The sequence below is a fragment of the Schistocerca americana genome, chromosome 3 (genome assembly GCF_021461395.2).
Source record: "Schistocerca americana isolate TAMUIC-IGC-003095 chromosome 3, iqSchAmer2.1, whole genome shotgun sequence".
Classification (NCBI taxonomy): domain Eukaryota; kingdom Metazoa; phylum Arthropoda; class Insecta; order Orthoptera; family Acrididae; genus Schistocerca; species Schistocerca americana.
In genome coordinates, this window is record NC_060121.1 from 255837354 (window position 1) to 255854955 (window position 17602).

Below are 17602 nucleotides of genomic sequence, written 5' to 3' on the forward strand. Positions count from 1 at the left end.
CCTCTTGACAGCCGGAGATCCTAATAGGGAACTAATGCGCAATCTTTTTCCAGTGGAAAGATCAGCGTGACACTTTTTCAAATAAAGGCCATATATGCCTTTATTACAGAGGTTTTCATTGGCTTCTACATCCTCATGACGTTCATCATTTCTCATTCTTCCGCCTTTTAGAGGCAGTTTCCTATCCGAGGACAAGAGGATACCCCCAATTTCTGTTCGCTCCTCTACCCTCTTTGACAAGGCCTTTGGCGATATGAGGGTGACTCCTTATAATTGACCGGTTGGCAGCTGTTCTTTTTATTCATACCTCTCTGTCCCTGTTAGTGTTTCACTTCCTCATAAGAGCCTGGTCCTATCATCTCTCATTTATCAAGATTATCGCTGTTTGGATCTTCCTCTTCTTCTCGTGCCATGAATCATTAATTCTTTTTCGCACTCTTGGTAGCGAAGATCTATTTTTCACCTATTCTTCTTAGAATTTCTTCATTTGTGAGGTTTGGTGCCCTGGTGGCCACAAGATCCTTTTCATCCTCCCCCAGCTCCTCATTTCGAAAGCTTTCAGGCATCTCTTGTCGCATGAACTAGCAGCCTACGTGTTTGAGCAGTTCAAGGCCACGCTCCAGACAAAGATCCTAATAAATCTCTCTTTGGTGGTCGACATTTAGGTCCCTTACATGGGTAGTACCTTTTTGTGGTAATAAACTGCCTTTGCCTGTACAATTGTGCTCTTTATATTGGATGCACTTTTGCAGTCATAGGTGATATTACCTAAGGACGACTGTGCATGGTACCAATATGTTCCAAAACCCACGAACGAAAATGTAATTATTTCAGAGGGTCATATCACGGATTTTATTGATCACAGACATAAGGGGTCAAGCGTTTTGGATATTGCTTGGCCCAGCGACCGTCTCTTTACTTCTCGGAAGAACGAGAGTACTGAAGCTATCGTACAGTACAGGGTCAACATTTAGACGTTACACACTTCCTCCACCCAGGCAAACTGAGGAAATCAATTGGTTCTTTTGCATTAGGTATAGCCTAGGGACGACATTTCGCGGCTTATAAAAGCACCATTTGTTCATGAGCAGTTCCTGAGAAAACTCCGTAAAACCATGATTTGTTGGTACGAAAAGTAAAACGCCATTTTTCTGTTTTCGCAAATCTGTATCCATTATCAAGATACATCCAAAAAACCATGATTTTTAGGAACCACCAATTGTACTAATTCGGGGGATGACGACTTCTATTTGCTGAGGACACTTTTGTTTCCAAAATGACAACAGCAGTGTTTTTAGGGCTGCAAGCATAAATTTCTGACACTCAAACATCCTATCACACATCGAGTGGCCCGCTAAATCACCCAATATTAATCTCAAAGAAAATGTCTAATACTATTAGGAACAGTAGGTGAATCGTGGCAATCAGTACCCCCCTCCCCCATCCCCCACCACAGCCCCAATTTGATAGCTCTGCGGGATCTCTTCAACAACAGTAGCTTCAGTGGCATACTTGAACTTCAGTGGCATACTTGAAGACCCGGATTCTCTTCCTCGCCGAACTGAATTCATTAAGAAGAGTAGAAGTAGTGTTGACGCTATTAGTGTGATGTCTTTTGGGTTGACTAATTTTGTGTCCTTTCTGGTTATATCTGCGATAAAGAGGAGTGCACAACAGGCAAAGCTTAAAATACGACCAGAGTATATCATTTAAAAACTCCCAGACTTTTGTGCCATGAGAACGAAAGCAGTGATAGTTATAAAGGAAAGCAGCAGACGAGCGTAGAATTAGTTTCTAGATTAAATTAACTAGTATGAAATAAAACTAGATGATGTCTGGCAACGGTAATCACTACTCCTCTACTTAAAGGATTTCTTTTAATTTCTGTTAGTCACAGAGTCTGTTAAAGGACAAAGTTATCTCTTCGCACGAAGTTGCTGATATTCAGTTTCCCCAGCATTGAAGTCGAAAGAGAATCTGCGAAAGAGGACGACTGAGTTGTATTACTTCAATTAGCATTTCTATTATCTTCATCGTGCAGGAACTCGAATTAGCCTCTCTGTGGCAAGTTACACTATTCCAGTGCTCTATATCATTTATTTAAGTAAAATACAAAAAGAATCCGTAAGTGCTCAGTAACACGAAGTTAAAAAAGAATCCCCGCGTAAGTGCTCAGTAACACTAAGTTTGCGAACAATCACTCCTGTACTGGAAGGAAGCCACACTGATGCTTGGGTGATGACCGCGTTGGAAATGTTTCGAAACAATGCTTTTAGGAACTTCACTATTTCTCACAGAACCGCGATTTTACAAATCGATTAAATAAAATATGTTATTTATCCAAATAAAGGGAACTGAAATATCATAAACAGAAAGACAAGAAAATTTAAGTGCTTGGAATTAGTCTATCATGTCATGTTCCACTCCATTTATCCATTAAGCTGTGACAGCTACTATCACAGGCAGTAAATTATTGATACGCAGTCTGGTTCTAATAGCGACATTGCGTAAGTTGTTATTTATTGTATTAAATAAAAAATTTAAATTCTAAACGAAATTTTAGATTTTTCTTCACGTCGTCATCCTATTATGAACTGTCCTCACGTGATGACTATTTTCTCATCTCAGGCTCCTGGTTGATACATGTTTACTCATAGGTGCCTTACACGCTGTGATGGACATCGGTGACATTCTGAATTTGTTTGGTGGATGAGGATTCGAACGAAGACCCTACCTTGCGCTAGCAGTGCGTTACCAGTTGCGCCTTTCGCATGCGGCTCATGAGCCGACTCAGTGTTTCAAATCGCCACTTTGTTCCTCTCCACACGTTCCAAACTACGAATAGGTTCTCCCACGATTCAGAATTAACACGACTTCTGACAGAAAGGAAACCTCGAAAGGTTCGACCTAACCATACCTGCAGTGAATTTATTGACGTCCTCTTTAGCTGAGTATGCACATTGGTAAACATCTATTACAAGTTAAAACTGTTTGCTGGACACGAAACCAGGTTTTCTATGTTTCTAGGTCAGCGCGCAAACAATCGGGGCACTCCTTTTCGGCCTCCTCAAAGCATCTGCTCTTCAGCCAAACATACATTTACTGGTCAAAAACAGAAATGCGACATAACCGTGCAGTAATCAATGCCTACTCGTCTGAAACGAAAATCCAGAAGAAAATTATATTGATATCATCTCGGAGCAGGTCAACGAACATGTATACCTTATAACAGCTATCGACCCCAGCGTAGATAAGCCTCTGACCTTTAATGCCCCAAGTTCTGAGCAGTTCTTATCGTATGACAGAATGGCATTCGGTATGACAGTGGTTCAACTTCCTGTCCGGTCCTTCAGATTTAGGTTTCCTGTGACTTTTCCTAAATCGCTTAACGAAAATGCCTGGATGGTTGCTTCGATTTTCTTCCTTAATGTTCCCCAATGCATCCTTGCTTTCCAGCTTTAATTACCCTGTCGTCGACAGTGTATGCATCCCGTATCTTCCATTTTTTCAGACTGTTCTTCGAAAGTCATCTAGTCTCACAACACAGTCTCGCTTAAATTCAGGTAATGATTGCATGCTCCTCTTTCCCATCCCGGCATCTCGCATTATTTACAAAAAGTTAAGTACTACGCTGTAAAGAACAGAGCACTCTTTCAATAAGTCAAACATAAGCGTTATAAGCTCGGGATTTTTATTTACTGTACGCGATTCCGGTTCCTTCTACTAGATAGCATTCTCAATCAACCTACATCTACATCCACATCTATGCGCATACTCACCGTATGTTGCATAATGGAGGGTACTTAGCACAACTACTATTTACTTACTTTTCGGTTCCAGTCGCAAGTAGAACGAGGAAAAAACGAGTGTCTTATGTTCGTCTGTACGAGCCCTAATTTGTGCTATCTTATTTCCGTGGCCCTTACGCGAAATGGACGTTGATGGCAATAGAATCTTTCTGCAGTCAGCTTCTAATGTCGGTTCTCTAAATTATCTCAATAGTGTTACACGAAACGAACGACGTCTTCCATCCAGGGATTCCCACTTGAGTGGCTGTCCATAACACTTCGGTATTAATCGACACCTACGGATAACAAATCCAGTAGCACGCCTGTGAATTGCTTCGCTGCCTTCCTTTAACACCACCTGGCGGGGATCCCAAAAACCCAATCAGTACTCAAGAATGGGTCATACCAGTGTTCTGTAGGCGACCTCCTTTAAGATGAACTACAATTTCCTAAAATTTTCCCAGTAAAGCGAAATCGATCGTTCTCCTTTCCTACTGCCGTTCTTACGTTCTCATTCCATATCGCTTCGCAACGTTACACCTAGATATTTAATTGACATGACTGTGTCAAGCAGCACATTAATAACGCTGTATCCGAACATTACATGATTGGTTTTCCTACTAATCTGTGCTAACTTAGCCGGCCGGAGTGGCCGAGCGGTTCTAGTCGCTACAGTGTGGAACCGCGCGACCGCTACGGTCGCAGGTTTGAATCCTGCCTCGGGCATGGATGTGTGTGATGTCCTTAGGTTAGTTAGATTTAAGTAGTTTTAAGTTCTAGGGGCCTGATGACCTTAGAAGTTAAGTCCCATAGTGCTCAGAGCCATTTGAACCACTTTTGTGCTAACTTATATTTCTCCACATTTTTTTTCTAAACTGTATTTAACTTTTAACGCTTTCACATACCACCTCATATATCAGAAAAAACAGAAAACAAAACTCATTTTATAAATAGTTATGTAGTCTACAACACATTCACATTTAAGTCTTCAGTATGGAGATCTTAAAGAAATTGTCGATTGAGTAAATTCTTAGGTGATACTTGCGTAGAATTCACATTAAAGTTCTTTCCAGGAATAATCCATATTTTTTACAATAACTGTTAATTTCCTGTAGTTTGTAATCTTGTCGTGTACAACTAGAAACACTATTCACATCAAGTTTAGAGCAAGCTCTAAGCTCGAAGTCATCTTGTATCAGCACACACTCACTTAACGACGGCACTTCCCCGTACATCATAGAATCATCAGTAAATAGCAGCAGGTTGCTGCCCACACCGTCCGTCAGTTCGTTAATGTATGTAGGGAATAACAACGGTCCTATCACAATTCCCTGGGGCACTCCTGACGATATCCTTATGACGGAAGAACATTCGCCGTCGATGACAATGTACAGTTTCCTATTATCTAAGAAGTCTTCAAGCCACTCACATATTTGGGAACCTAACCCGTATGCTCGACCCTTCGTTAACAGTTTGCAGCGGGGCACTGTGTCAGTACTTTACTATTCTCTGGCAATTACACTTACTAATATGGTGATCCTAAATAGGTGTGTTCTTTTTTCGTTTTCCATAAGTACATAATCATAAAAGCTCGACTTACAGATCTTCCAAATTTTCATTAAGAGCTCGAGATATCCATCACTTTTCCTCCCAACCCACCCCTTCTCCCCCCCCCCCCCCCCCCCCCGCCCACCGCCCCTTCCATTTTTCTCTCTGTACCCCTCAGCCCACCACAGACTTCTATTCGTACCTTCATTATCTTGTGCCAGTTTTCCATTTGTTATAAAAAATGTTAGTCATATGAAAGGAAGTTGTTAAGAAAATTAGCTGATCATCATCTTATTGCAGCTTCGTTACGGCGCGCTGTCCAGAAGCGCAACGGAGGGTTACCAACCACCACCCTTACAACGACAAATGAGCGAGGACATGCTGTGTGCCAGGTGCTACAGGGACCCCCAATCAAACAGCAATCAACAGTTTCCTGATGACGAACAACCGCGACAAAAGAAGGTTTGTTTACGCCATTAACAATCCCACAATTTTTGAACCAATCGTCTTCCACCATCAAAATGTGGTAACGTAGGTCCAGAGTACTTCGATTTCATTTTAATTTCATGGTCCATCATATTTTTATAACTTCAGATATCGAATTTTTTTATTATTACCAATTCCTCCTACCCACGATATGTTCATCTTCATTGCAATTTCATTTGTGTGACTTCGTACATGTTCGTTTTGGGATAGATTTCCTGCATTTGTATCGAGTTTCACAAGACACTTGTTTTTTTTTGTGACAATTTTTCCACAAATAATCATTCTTTCTCTCTAGTTAGGTTGCAGATATTTCTCAGAGAAATTCTACAGGCGCCTGTTTACAGGATCTATCATTTTCATTGCATTAACATGGTGGTAAATCAGATAACTGTTTTCGAAAGCCATCCGTTGCACAGTTTCAAAAACGCTTTATTGGTCATTGACTCATGGTTGGTTGGTTGTTTGGGGAAGGAGACCAGACAGCGAAGTCATCGGTCTCATCGGATTAGGCAAGGATGGGGAAGGAAGTCGGTCGTGCCCTTTGAAAGGAACCATCCCGGCATTTGCCTGGAGCGATTTAGGGAAATCACGGAAAACCTAAATCAGGATGGCGGGACGCGGGATTGAACCGTCGTCCTCTCATTGACTCAAATGGTGTATCCAGTACACACATTTATTTAAGTTTTTGTAGAATTTGTCAACCTCAGAAGGCAGATCTTAAAACTATTTCACAACCCGTGACAGATTCGTGAATTCCCCACGCAGGAAAAGAGCTTTATATTAAACAGAAAAATGCGCAATAGTTTACTGGATCAATAATATGTGTTCTTATACGTTCTTATATGTGGTAGATATTTATTTATCTTAAAAGGCTAATGTGGTTTACCTAGCAAATGTGAGCGCACCGAGGTAGCAGTTTTTCGTACTCCTTCTCACGACCAACATTCCCATTTTCCAAGTTTAAATTATATGTCACATCTTTTGATTCGTGAATGTATGAGTAGGAAACAAGCTGTCAAAGTTATTTTTGCTATGAAATAGTATGTATTGGTTCTGACACTTACTTCAGTTTTGCATTTTCTAGCAGGGGCGGTTCTAGAAGTCGGTCGAAGGGGGGGGAGGGGGGGGGGCGGGAGAAGGAGGTTGGGAAATGGAATATCGCTTAACAAAAGGAGAGTTGGGATCCTCCACTGACAAATCGGTAAAATTTGGTTTTGCTTAAAGTAGTTTTTGGTAACTGCTATGGAGTTAAGTGTAAGAAATGTGTATTAATAAATAATAAGACGTCCATTTTAAGTTAAACGATATTTATTGGTTTGGATAGTAAGATATTTTCCGCTCTTATTCTTTTGTTAAAATGTGTTTGAAATACATTGCAACCTATATTGCTACATAATTATTAAAAAATGATTGAATCTGTTAGAGTAATATATTCACTGATTTCTGAAGTCTTTTTGTCCAGTGTAATATGACACTCCATTGGCGGGGGAGGGGGGGGGGGAGGGCTATGCCCCCATAGCCCTCTCCCCACTGTTGCCACCGCCCCTGCATTCTAGTTAATATTTGGGTTTCAAAAGATGTATAACCAATAATTTGTTATATTGTTTACACCAGGAAATCTGATAGTGGGCAGAACCCGAAAAATGTCACTTGGACTAAATGCACCAAAAAACATCTAGTACCTGTTTGTTTGCGACTACTCACCTTTTCTAAAATCCAGTCAATTATGTTATTTCAGTTACTACAAAAGCGAGTCAAATTTACAAAAAACTCGGAAGTACCTGCCCGCTAATCAGTATTACTGATGCATGAATGCTTGTTCTGCTTCGGTTGGGAAAGCTCTCATGAAGCCATTATATCCTCTCCTTAGGCAAGCTAGCCCAGTAGTGTTGGACTTTGTCGGTGATATACAAGATACTGGCAATGGGACGGAGTTGGCATCCGAGTAGTCTCGTACATGTTCCATCGGAAACACATCTGGGGATCTTCCAGCCCACGGGAATAGCTCATCGTGACGCAAAGAGTTCATAGACACACGTGTCATACGTGGAGCAACATTATCCTCTTCAAAAATGGTACAACGATACTGTCGTATCAAAGTATCACATAAGGATGCAGGATGTCCGTTATAGTTCTCTCAGTCACCACCAGCCGTGACATGAAGTCATCCTCGACGGCTCCCCACGCAAGGAGAAACAACACCGTGCCCCTCCAAGGTATCAGAAGACTAGGACTTCTCCGCAGGTCGCCAACATACTAGCCAACAGTGGTCATGCAGGGTAAAGTAGTACCACGAGACATCGCTGAACACAATGCAACGTCATTCATCAGCAGTCCATGCTTCCTGATCACACCACCATACCAGAAGCAGCAGTTTAGTGGAGGTGTTGACGGCAGCATGTAGAATGGAAATTCGCCACTGTGGCTGCTATTACTTTCCGACCAATGAGGAAGAATGACACAGAACGTTGCAAGGAGTATATTACTTGTTGTCGTGAGACAAGCGCAGATGTGAAGGGATTACGATGTACATGGTGCACCTTATGGAGATCCTCCCTTGTGGTGGTCAAATGTGGTCGACCGGAACCTTGACGACGAGTCTGCCTGCTGTCCAGCATCAGGCCAATGTCACATCCGAATGCCCCACAAATCTGGATATTACACGACACGACCGGCCAGCGAAATTGAGACTCACAATGAAGCCCATTCCGAACTCTGTCAGATGCTGATAACACTGTCTCACACGGCCTCACTGTGTCCTTCACAGTGATGACATCTGACGCTCTTCACTCTCCTTGCAGAGCCTACGAGGGCCTGGGAATAACCGGGCCAGGTGGCGCAGTGGTTAGCACACTGGACTCACATTCGGGAGGACGACTGTTCTATCGCGCGTCCGGCCAACCTGATTTAGGTTTTCCGTGATTTCTTTAAATCTCTTCAGGTAAATGCCAGGATGGTTACTTTGAAAGGTTCCCCATCCTTCCCTAATACGATGAGACCGATGACCTCGCTGTTTGGTCTCCTCCCCCAAACAGTCCAACCCAAACTCCTATCTACCTACGAACGCCTGGGAATAGCACTAAACACGAATCATACTAATGTACTCTTGTGGCCGTTTTACCTGTCACAGAGACTAATAACTCTGATCTTTTAAATACCGGACAATGATGCATACGTGCATGAACTTACATTGACATCCATGTCTTCACCTTTTTTGTCAAGTAGTGTATTTAATTATGAAGTGCTCATCCATGGGTACATAGTCAGTTACATGAAGCGAAGCCAACATTAATGGCCAGGAAAGGAGTATGCTTATCACATGCCACAGCTGACGTAAATAAACAGATGTCGAAAACTAAAGCAATAAACAGGCGTTTTGCAAGGTTGTGTTTGTTTTGCCACAAAACAGTATAAACACGTGATAGTAAAGTAGAAAGAATGTAAAGGATACAGAACCTAAATAACTGCAACATGCGTAACGTTAGACAAAAATGTTCTTATAGTTACTATTAAAATTAGCCTTGATAACAAATTTATTTATTCTGAATTCGAAGGTAAATAAAAATGTTCTTCGTTTTTCCCAACTTAACGGATTTACACACACATTCCAATATAGGCCTGATAACGACGGGGCATGGCATGAATGATTTCATCGGTCTCACGTTGAGACAATAGCGCCCATTCTTCCAACAGAGCTGCTCGCTCTTGGAGAGTGGTTGTTGGATGCTGACGTGATGTAAGCCATCTCCCTAGTGCATCCCAGACATGCCCTATGGGATTCAAATAGGGAGAGCGAGCAAGCCATGCCATGCGTGCAGTATCTTCCGTTTCCAAGAAATCATCAACCACCTGTGTTCTATGAAGACGAGCATTATCGTCCATCACTACGAAGTCTGGGGCCACAGTATCTCGCAACAACCGCTAATGAGGCCCCAAGTCCTCGTCACGATACCTGACAGCAGTTAAACCGTGTCGATTCACTCGTACACTTTCATGAAGAGGGGTTCGAATGGTCAACATAATCCCTGCCCACACCATTAGAGATCCTCTTCGATATCTACATCTACATTTATACTCCGCAAGCCACCCAACGGTGTGTGGCGGAGGGCACTTTACGTGCCACTGTCATTACCTCCCTTTCCTGTTCCAGTCGCGTATGGTTCGCGGGAAGAACGACTGTCTGAAAGCCTCCGTGCGCGCTCTAATCCCTCTAAATTTACATTCGTGATCTCCTCGGGAGGTATAAGTAGGGGGAAGCAATATATTCGATATCACATCCAGAAACGCACCCTCTCGAAACCTGACAAGCAAGCTACACCGCTATGCAGAGCGCCTCTCTTGCAGAGTCTGCCACTTGAGTTTGTTAAACATCTCCGTAACGCTATCACGGTTACCAAATAACCCTGTGACGAAACGCGCCGCTCTTCTTTGGATCTTCTCTATCTCCTCCGTCAACCCGATCTGGTACGGATCCCACACTGATGAGCAATACTCAAGTATAGGTCGAACGAGTGTTTTGTAAGCCACCTCCTTTGTTGATGGACTACATTTTCTAAGGACTCTCCCAATGAATCTCAACCTGGTACCCGCCTTACCAACAATTAATTTTATATGATCATTCCACTTCAAATCGTTCCGCACGCATACTCCCAGATATTTTACAGAAGTAACTGCTACCAGTGTTTGTTCCGCTATCATATAATCATACAATAAAGGATCCTTCTTTCTATGTATTCGCAATACATTACATTTGTCTATGTTAAGGGTCAGTTGCCACTCCCTGCACCAAGTGCCTATCCGCTGCAGATCTTCCTGCATTTCGCTACAATTTTCTAATGCTGCAACTTCTCGGTATACTACAGCATCATCCGCGAAAAGCCGCATGGGACTTCCGACACTATCTACTAGGTCATTTATATATATTGTGAAAAGCAATGGTCCCATAACATTCCCCTGTGGCACGCCAGAGGTTACTTTAACGTCTGTAGACGTCTCTCCGTTGATAACAACATGCTGTGTTCTGTTTTCTAAAAACTCTTCGATCCAGCCACACAGCTGGTCTGATATTCCGTAGGCTCTTACTTTGTTTATCAGGCGACAGTGTGGAACTGTATCGAACGCCTTCCGGAAGTCAAGGAAAATGGCATCTACCTGTGAGCCTGTATCTAATATTTTCTGGGTCTCATGAACAAATAAAGCGAGTTGGGTCTCACACAATCGCTGTTTGTGGAATCCATGTATATTCCTACGGAGTAGATTCTGGGTTTCCAGAAACGACATGATACGCGAGCAAAAAACATGTTCTAAAATTCTACAACATATCGACGTCAGAGATATAGGTCTACAGTTTTGCGCATCTGCTCGACGACCCTTCTTGAAGACTGGGACTACCTGTGCTCTTTTCCAATCATTTGGAACCTTCCGTTCCTCTAGAGACTTGCGGTACACGGCTGTTAGAAGGGGTGCAAGTTCTTTCTACAATTTTGGTTCCCGTAATCGTGTCCCACGTTCCCTCCACATACGAATCCATAGAGAATCACTCTCCACATGAAATCGACACTCATCTGTGGAAACAACATTGGTTCACTGTTCGAACGCCCAGGTGGTGTGTTGATGACTCCACTCTAGACGTTCCCTTCTGTGAAGACGCGTCAGAGGTAGACATACAGCAGGACTCTGACAGTAAAGGCCACCTTGCCGAAGCCTTCTGCACATCGTTTGCCTCGATACAACACATCCAGTGGATGCTGCGAGCTCAGATGCCAGTTGCTCTGCAGCACTAAGGCGGTGCTGTCGTGCCCTTACAGCCAAATAACGGTCCTCCCTTTCTGCCGTCACGCGTGATCGGCCCTGCCCTGGTCTTCGGGATACACTTTCGGTCTCTATAAACTGTCGCCATATGCGAGAAACAACAGAACTATTCACATTAAGCCATCGGACCACATCAGTTTGCGACTGTCCTGCTTCCTTTCTTTCTATGGCCCTCCACCGCAGAGAGTCCAGTAGGCATCTTCTCTGTGCCATACCGCACCGTCTGTGACTGCGAGCCGGCCGAGCGGTTCTTGGCGCTTCAGTCCGGAACCGCGCTGCTGCTACGGTCGCACGCTCGAATCCTGCCTAGGGCATGGATGTGTGTGATGTCCATAGGTTAGTTAGGTTTAAGTAGTATAGGGGACTGATGACCTCAGATGTTAAGTCCCATAGTGCTCAAAGCCATTTGAACCATTTGTGACTGCGTAGACAGCAATTGTGAATGGGGGGCTACACGGCAAACACTATCGCGTTTCATAGGTGACCTGACGTCATAGTTGGCATGGTTGTCCGTTGACTGAATGCCATCTTCCGTGCAAAACACGATCGTACCGACATCTGGTTGACAGTTTGTACTATTATAACGTGAATTAGACACGGGACGAGGAAATAGCGGTTTGTTGCTTTAATTTTGGACACCAGTGTACCTTAGCCAGAAGGCGAACCAGTGGATGATCAGCAGCCTTATATACGGTATGACGACAGCATCACGGAGCTCATTTTAAAATTTACTTTTAACATCTTCTCGGCGATGATTGGTAGTTATTATCATTATCGGCGATTTAATGTCGGTCTTTGCACTTGTACATACTGTATCCTGAAGCTTATGATTAAAAATGGTTCAAATGGCTCTGAGCACTATGGGACTTAACTTCTGAGGTCATCAGTTCCCTAGAACTTAGAACTACTTAAACCTAACTAACCTACGGACATCACACACATCCATGCCCGAGGCAGGATTCGAACCTGCGAACGTAGCGGTCACGGGGTTCGAGACTGTGGCGCCTAGAACCGCTCGGCCACCCTGGGCAGCAAGCTTATGATCGCCGATATCTAATAACCATCGGTTTTCGTTGAAACGCTAGGTTGAATTTCATATCAATTGTCGGGGGGAAATTATGATATGTCTAAAGAAATTTTTGTTCCTCTCTCCCAAATATTTTGGTAGTTACAGAGTTTATTGACAATTAGCAGAAATTTAATGCATTATGTACCTAAATTGTGAATCTATACGGCACATGTTACATAAGACAACAATGGGCAGTACGTGGATGCTTGAACGCTGTCTGGTTGCTACAGGTGGTGTACCACCATCCGGAGAGACTGGACGCAGGGAGACACCATCGCTTCCACAGCGCGGGCGATATCCTCGAAGAAGAGGTGAGTGCCTGAAATTAGCTATCTTTGTTATGAGTTAGGTCACCTTTCGCACATCGCTACTTCTACAGAGTGTAGAACAAGTCCTTGTATCCCTCTGACACTACATTGTTGGGGAACTAAAGTTGTTTCATTGATATCCCTGCTTTGAAACTGACATAAAATATTGTTGCCAGTATTGTTTTGGTACTTTCAGTACTGAATTGTTTCAGTTGTGAAGCCACAGCTGATGTGAGTGAACACAGTAACACTGGTGGGAAGCAATTAGTAGCGTATGTGTGGGTGTACGGACGTCCACAGACATGTAATGAGTGCGTTTAGAGATCGCTTTGGCAAGTCCCCACCTCGTAAAGCAAACCTTCTCGAAGGCAGTGACGTGCTTCTGTTTTAGGCAGGCTGCGTAGCGGATGTAAGTATATGCGAGGGGAAACTTCTGTCGCCTTCGCTCAACCGACTGAGCAGTCTCCACTGCAATTCATTCGTAAGAGATCAGCTGAACGTCAAGTAGCGCTGTCAGTAATTCATGACCACATAAAAAAAAAAAATTTAAAATGAAAGCATTTACTTCAATGTTTGTGAACGAATTGTGTGACTACGACATGGAACAGCGAGTTGCAGCCTGCCCACATATCATGTCTGGCTTGAGAGTATTATTTTCACTACACACACGAGAAATGGAGTTTTCTGGTCTAAAGAAAATCCCCAGCGTGGGCAAGAGCTGGAAAGGAACCTGTTTCCATATTATAATTACGGCCAGAGTGTCACTACGAAATCTCTTGGGGCTATATCTTTTTGAAGGGAACATGGTTGGAAATTCTTATATGGACATGTTGCAAACGTGGTTAATAGCTCAGCTCGAAGAAGTCCATTCCATGGTGAAAAATTTCAAGGCCATTGGATTGGGCATGCTTGAGTAACATTGTTACCCCCAATTAAACGGCCGCCACGAAGCCCGGACCTTACCACGACAGAAAACCGATTACGGGGTAAAATCAGGTCCGATGTGGCTCAAAGTCGGAACAAGACTAAGAACGGAGCTATTCGAAACATAATTTCTGAGATGCTCCGCAAGTTGCAAAGGACGACATGGAGACCCTTAGGCCTCTGTGTAAGACTCGATGGTGTACATACAGATCCGCTGGGTACATAGTTTTTTACAAGCAAGTACTTCAAAATGCAGTAGTCTCTAAAACAGAACCAGCAGGATAAACAGATATTTAAAGTCAAGCAGTAAGAGACTGGAGAAGGGGAAAACATATGAGGCTGTTTCCAACATGTTGACCATTTTGGAAGACACCATCTTGGATGTAGCTAAAAATTTAAGATGGAGAGGGGATCATCTTCGTCACAGCTGACACTAGAGCCGAAGGCGTTAACACAAGCCAAATGAATTGAGATCGTTCTGATATCAGGAGAGAGGAGTACACGTGTTACTGTAGAGAATTTCAAGCAACGCCAGCCAGACAGACCACCCATTACCCACAGTGTAGTGGTGAAACAGCTCTAGAAATTCCGTGAGACAAATGGCTCTGAGCACTATGGGACTTAACATCTGTGGTCATCCCCTAGAACTTAGAACTACTTAAACCTAACTAACCTAAGGACATCACACACATCCATGCCCGAGGCAGGATTCGAACCTGCGACCGTAGCAGTCACGCGGCTCCGGACTGAGCGCCTAGAACCGCGAGACCACCGCGGCCGGCTTCCGTGAGACCAGCTACGGGAGAAGCAACATAAACTGTTGTGCTGGCATCATCCAGTAAGAGTCCACAGCACAGTACTCGCCGCATCTCGCTGGAAACTGGATCACCATACATCTGTGATCAGAACATTGGTCACACATTAATGTCACCCTTACAAAATCCAAACAGAGCAACATCTCACTGAGGGCGATCCAGATTGTCGAGTTACTTTGTAGAATGGATGACACAGAAGCCGCACGAAAACCGTTATTTTCTGTATGAATTACTGGTTACAGATGAAGATAATTACTTTGTGGAGGAGAGATAAATGAAAAGGATCACATATACCGCTCACTAGACGGGTCAATCGAACGTATCTGACGCATCAAGAGTGTAGTTTACATGTCTGTGAGTGACACACCGTTCTTTGCAGAATCGCTAGACAGTCCGCGATAATACAACGCCAAATCGGACAGCTTCATTCACGATGTGGTAATGGTCAAGTCCAAGAGTGATGGCTACCATCTGCCACTCTGTCACATTTTCATGTCGATCCGTCTCAGCCGGCCGTTGTGACCGAGCGGCTCTAGGCGCTTCAGTCTGGAACCGCGCGACCGCTGCGGTCGCAGGTTCGAATCCTGCCTCGAGCATGGGTGTGTGTGATGTCCTTAGGTTAGTTAGGTTTAAGTAGTTCTAATTTCTAGGGGACTGATGACCTCAGATGTTAAGTCCCGAGCGGCTCTAGGCACTTCAGTCTGGAACCGCGCGACCGCTACGGTCGCAGGTTCGAATCCTGCCTCGAGCATGGGTGTGTGTGATGTCTTTAGGTTAGTTAGGTTTAAGTAGTTCTAATTTCTAGGGGACTGATGACCTCAGATGTTAAGTCCCATAGTGCTCAGAGCCATTTGAACCATTTGATCCATCTCACTGCGCAGACGGCATACAAACTACTGGAACAAACACACCAGCTCGCTGCCAAGACTTACGTCAACGGCAATAGGTCACATAACCATGTGGTACCAGTTCTACTGCGCTTCAAAGAGGCCAGTGCTATCTTTTAAAGGGGTTTGTCCGGTGAACCTATAAAATAAGATGCAAAGAGTTTAAAGCTGTGCATAAAGCCATTTCAAACTATGACTAATTTAAAAAAGTGCTATTTAGAAAATGAATGTGCAGTCGTGATCGCACAAAACATGTATCACCACCTACAACATTTTACTGTTATTGTTAGTTTCGTTTTTTCTCTCTGCCGCAGCCCGTGGTACAACTGAGGCGAAAATTGCGGCAGGCTGAGCAGCTGGAACGGACGTCTTCACTCTCGCGAAACGTCAACGGCTACCGTGGCAGTCTACCTCCGCAGCGAACTTCGTCATCCAGGGTGAGTGACTCAACCAACCAAGCACAGATGGTGCAACCTTTTACTGGTTTGGCAGGGGGGGGGGGGGGAATGTCACGGAAGGAGAAGGATGGTTATAATTATTCGACCCATTTTTTCTTCTTTGTCGTTCGTCACTGAATTAAACTAGCCAATTCTCCGTTCACCAACATACTTCCATGAAACCCAGATAAGCAATCTTCTGATTTATCTCCATTACGCTATACAGGATGAGTCACTAACTATTACCACCAAGAATAACTCCGAAAGTATGATACGAGCTGAAACGTTTGTGGGACAAATGTTGCGTGGGACAACGGGGGCCGTAATATGACGTTGGTTTTTTGTTGCTGGGTGGGGCCGCTTCAGAGATATGAGGGTCAACTTTTTTTTTTTTTTAAATGGGATGCTATAGTTTGGTACTTTTTTTCTGATAGCGGCTATCGAGACGAATCCAATGACGTGTAACAGTAAGGTCTTTGAAGGTCAACGAAGGTCACAAAGGTGGCATGAACATCCATTTACAGAAGATGTTCGAAGTGATGACCATTGGTATCAATGCAGTACTGCAATCTTCTTATCATGAATTGATTGGTATTCCTTATCACTTCGGTACTTATCGAAGCACATACTCTTCCAATTCTCTCTCGTATATCGCGCAAACAGTAAGTATTCGCCGAATACGGCGTATCTATCTAACGTGCCATTTACATGTAAACACCATTCGACGGTTTCACAATCCAACACGAATAGGAACTGTAAGACTAGTATCGTCGAATCAAGTGAATGTGAATGATGTATTCCTTCGAAGAACAAGTCGATATGCTTTTCTTTTGCAGAGAATGCCAACGAAATTCGGTGAGAGCTAGAGACCTATACGCTGAAAGGTATCCTCAGCGTACTCATCCTACACGTCGTACATTTAAATATGTGTATGATAAATTGAGAAAAATTGGATCTTGAACGCATCGGAAACATATCCGGCAAAGGAAAGTTACTAACGAGGAAACGGAGATTGGTACTCTTGCCACTGTGGTTCGAGATCCTTGTGTTAGTTCGTGTCAAATCGCAAGAGAATCTGGCATGAGCCAGAGTAGTGTTGTTCGTGTTCTGCATCGCCATAAATATCATCCTTACCATATCAGTCTCCACCAAGAATTAAATGGTACGGATTGCACGCGTCGCATTGAATTCTACCGATGGGCTCAACTTCAGATGCAGAGGGATGACATTTATTGATTTGATTTTATTTACTCACGAGGCTACATTCACGAACCACGGAAATGTTAATTTGTATAACATGCATTATTGGGCAACTGATAATCCATTTTGGCTGCTGCAAGTTGCACACCAAAAACCGTGGTCCGTGAATGTATGCTGTAGGATTCTGAAGAACAGAATTATAGCCCCCTATTTCATCGAAGGAAATATTAGTGGTAGAAAGTACCCCACATTCCTCCAAGAAACATTAAGTCCGTCATTGGAAGAAATACCTGAAATACCTTAGGTACAAGGAACAGAATGTGGTATCA

General features: G+C 43.5%; 1 protein-coding gene across 1 annotated transcript in view; it reads left to right on the plus strand.

Moving 5' to 3' along the window:
* LOC124606004 overlaps positions 1-17602 on the plus strand; it is a 213944-nt gene that overhangs the window by 25282 nt on the left and 171060 nt on the right. Inside the window, exons 4-5 of the mRNA XM_047137966.1 lie at positions 12933-13013; positions 15951-16073. Coding sequence (XP_046993922.1) covers positions 12933-13013; positions 15951-16073 — 204 coding nt within the window. The remainder of the gene's footprint in view (positions 1-12932; positions 13014-15950; positions 16074-17602) is intronic.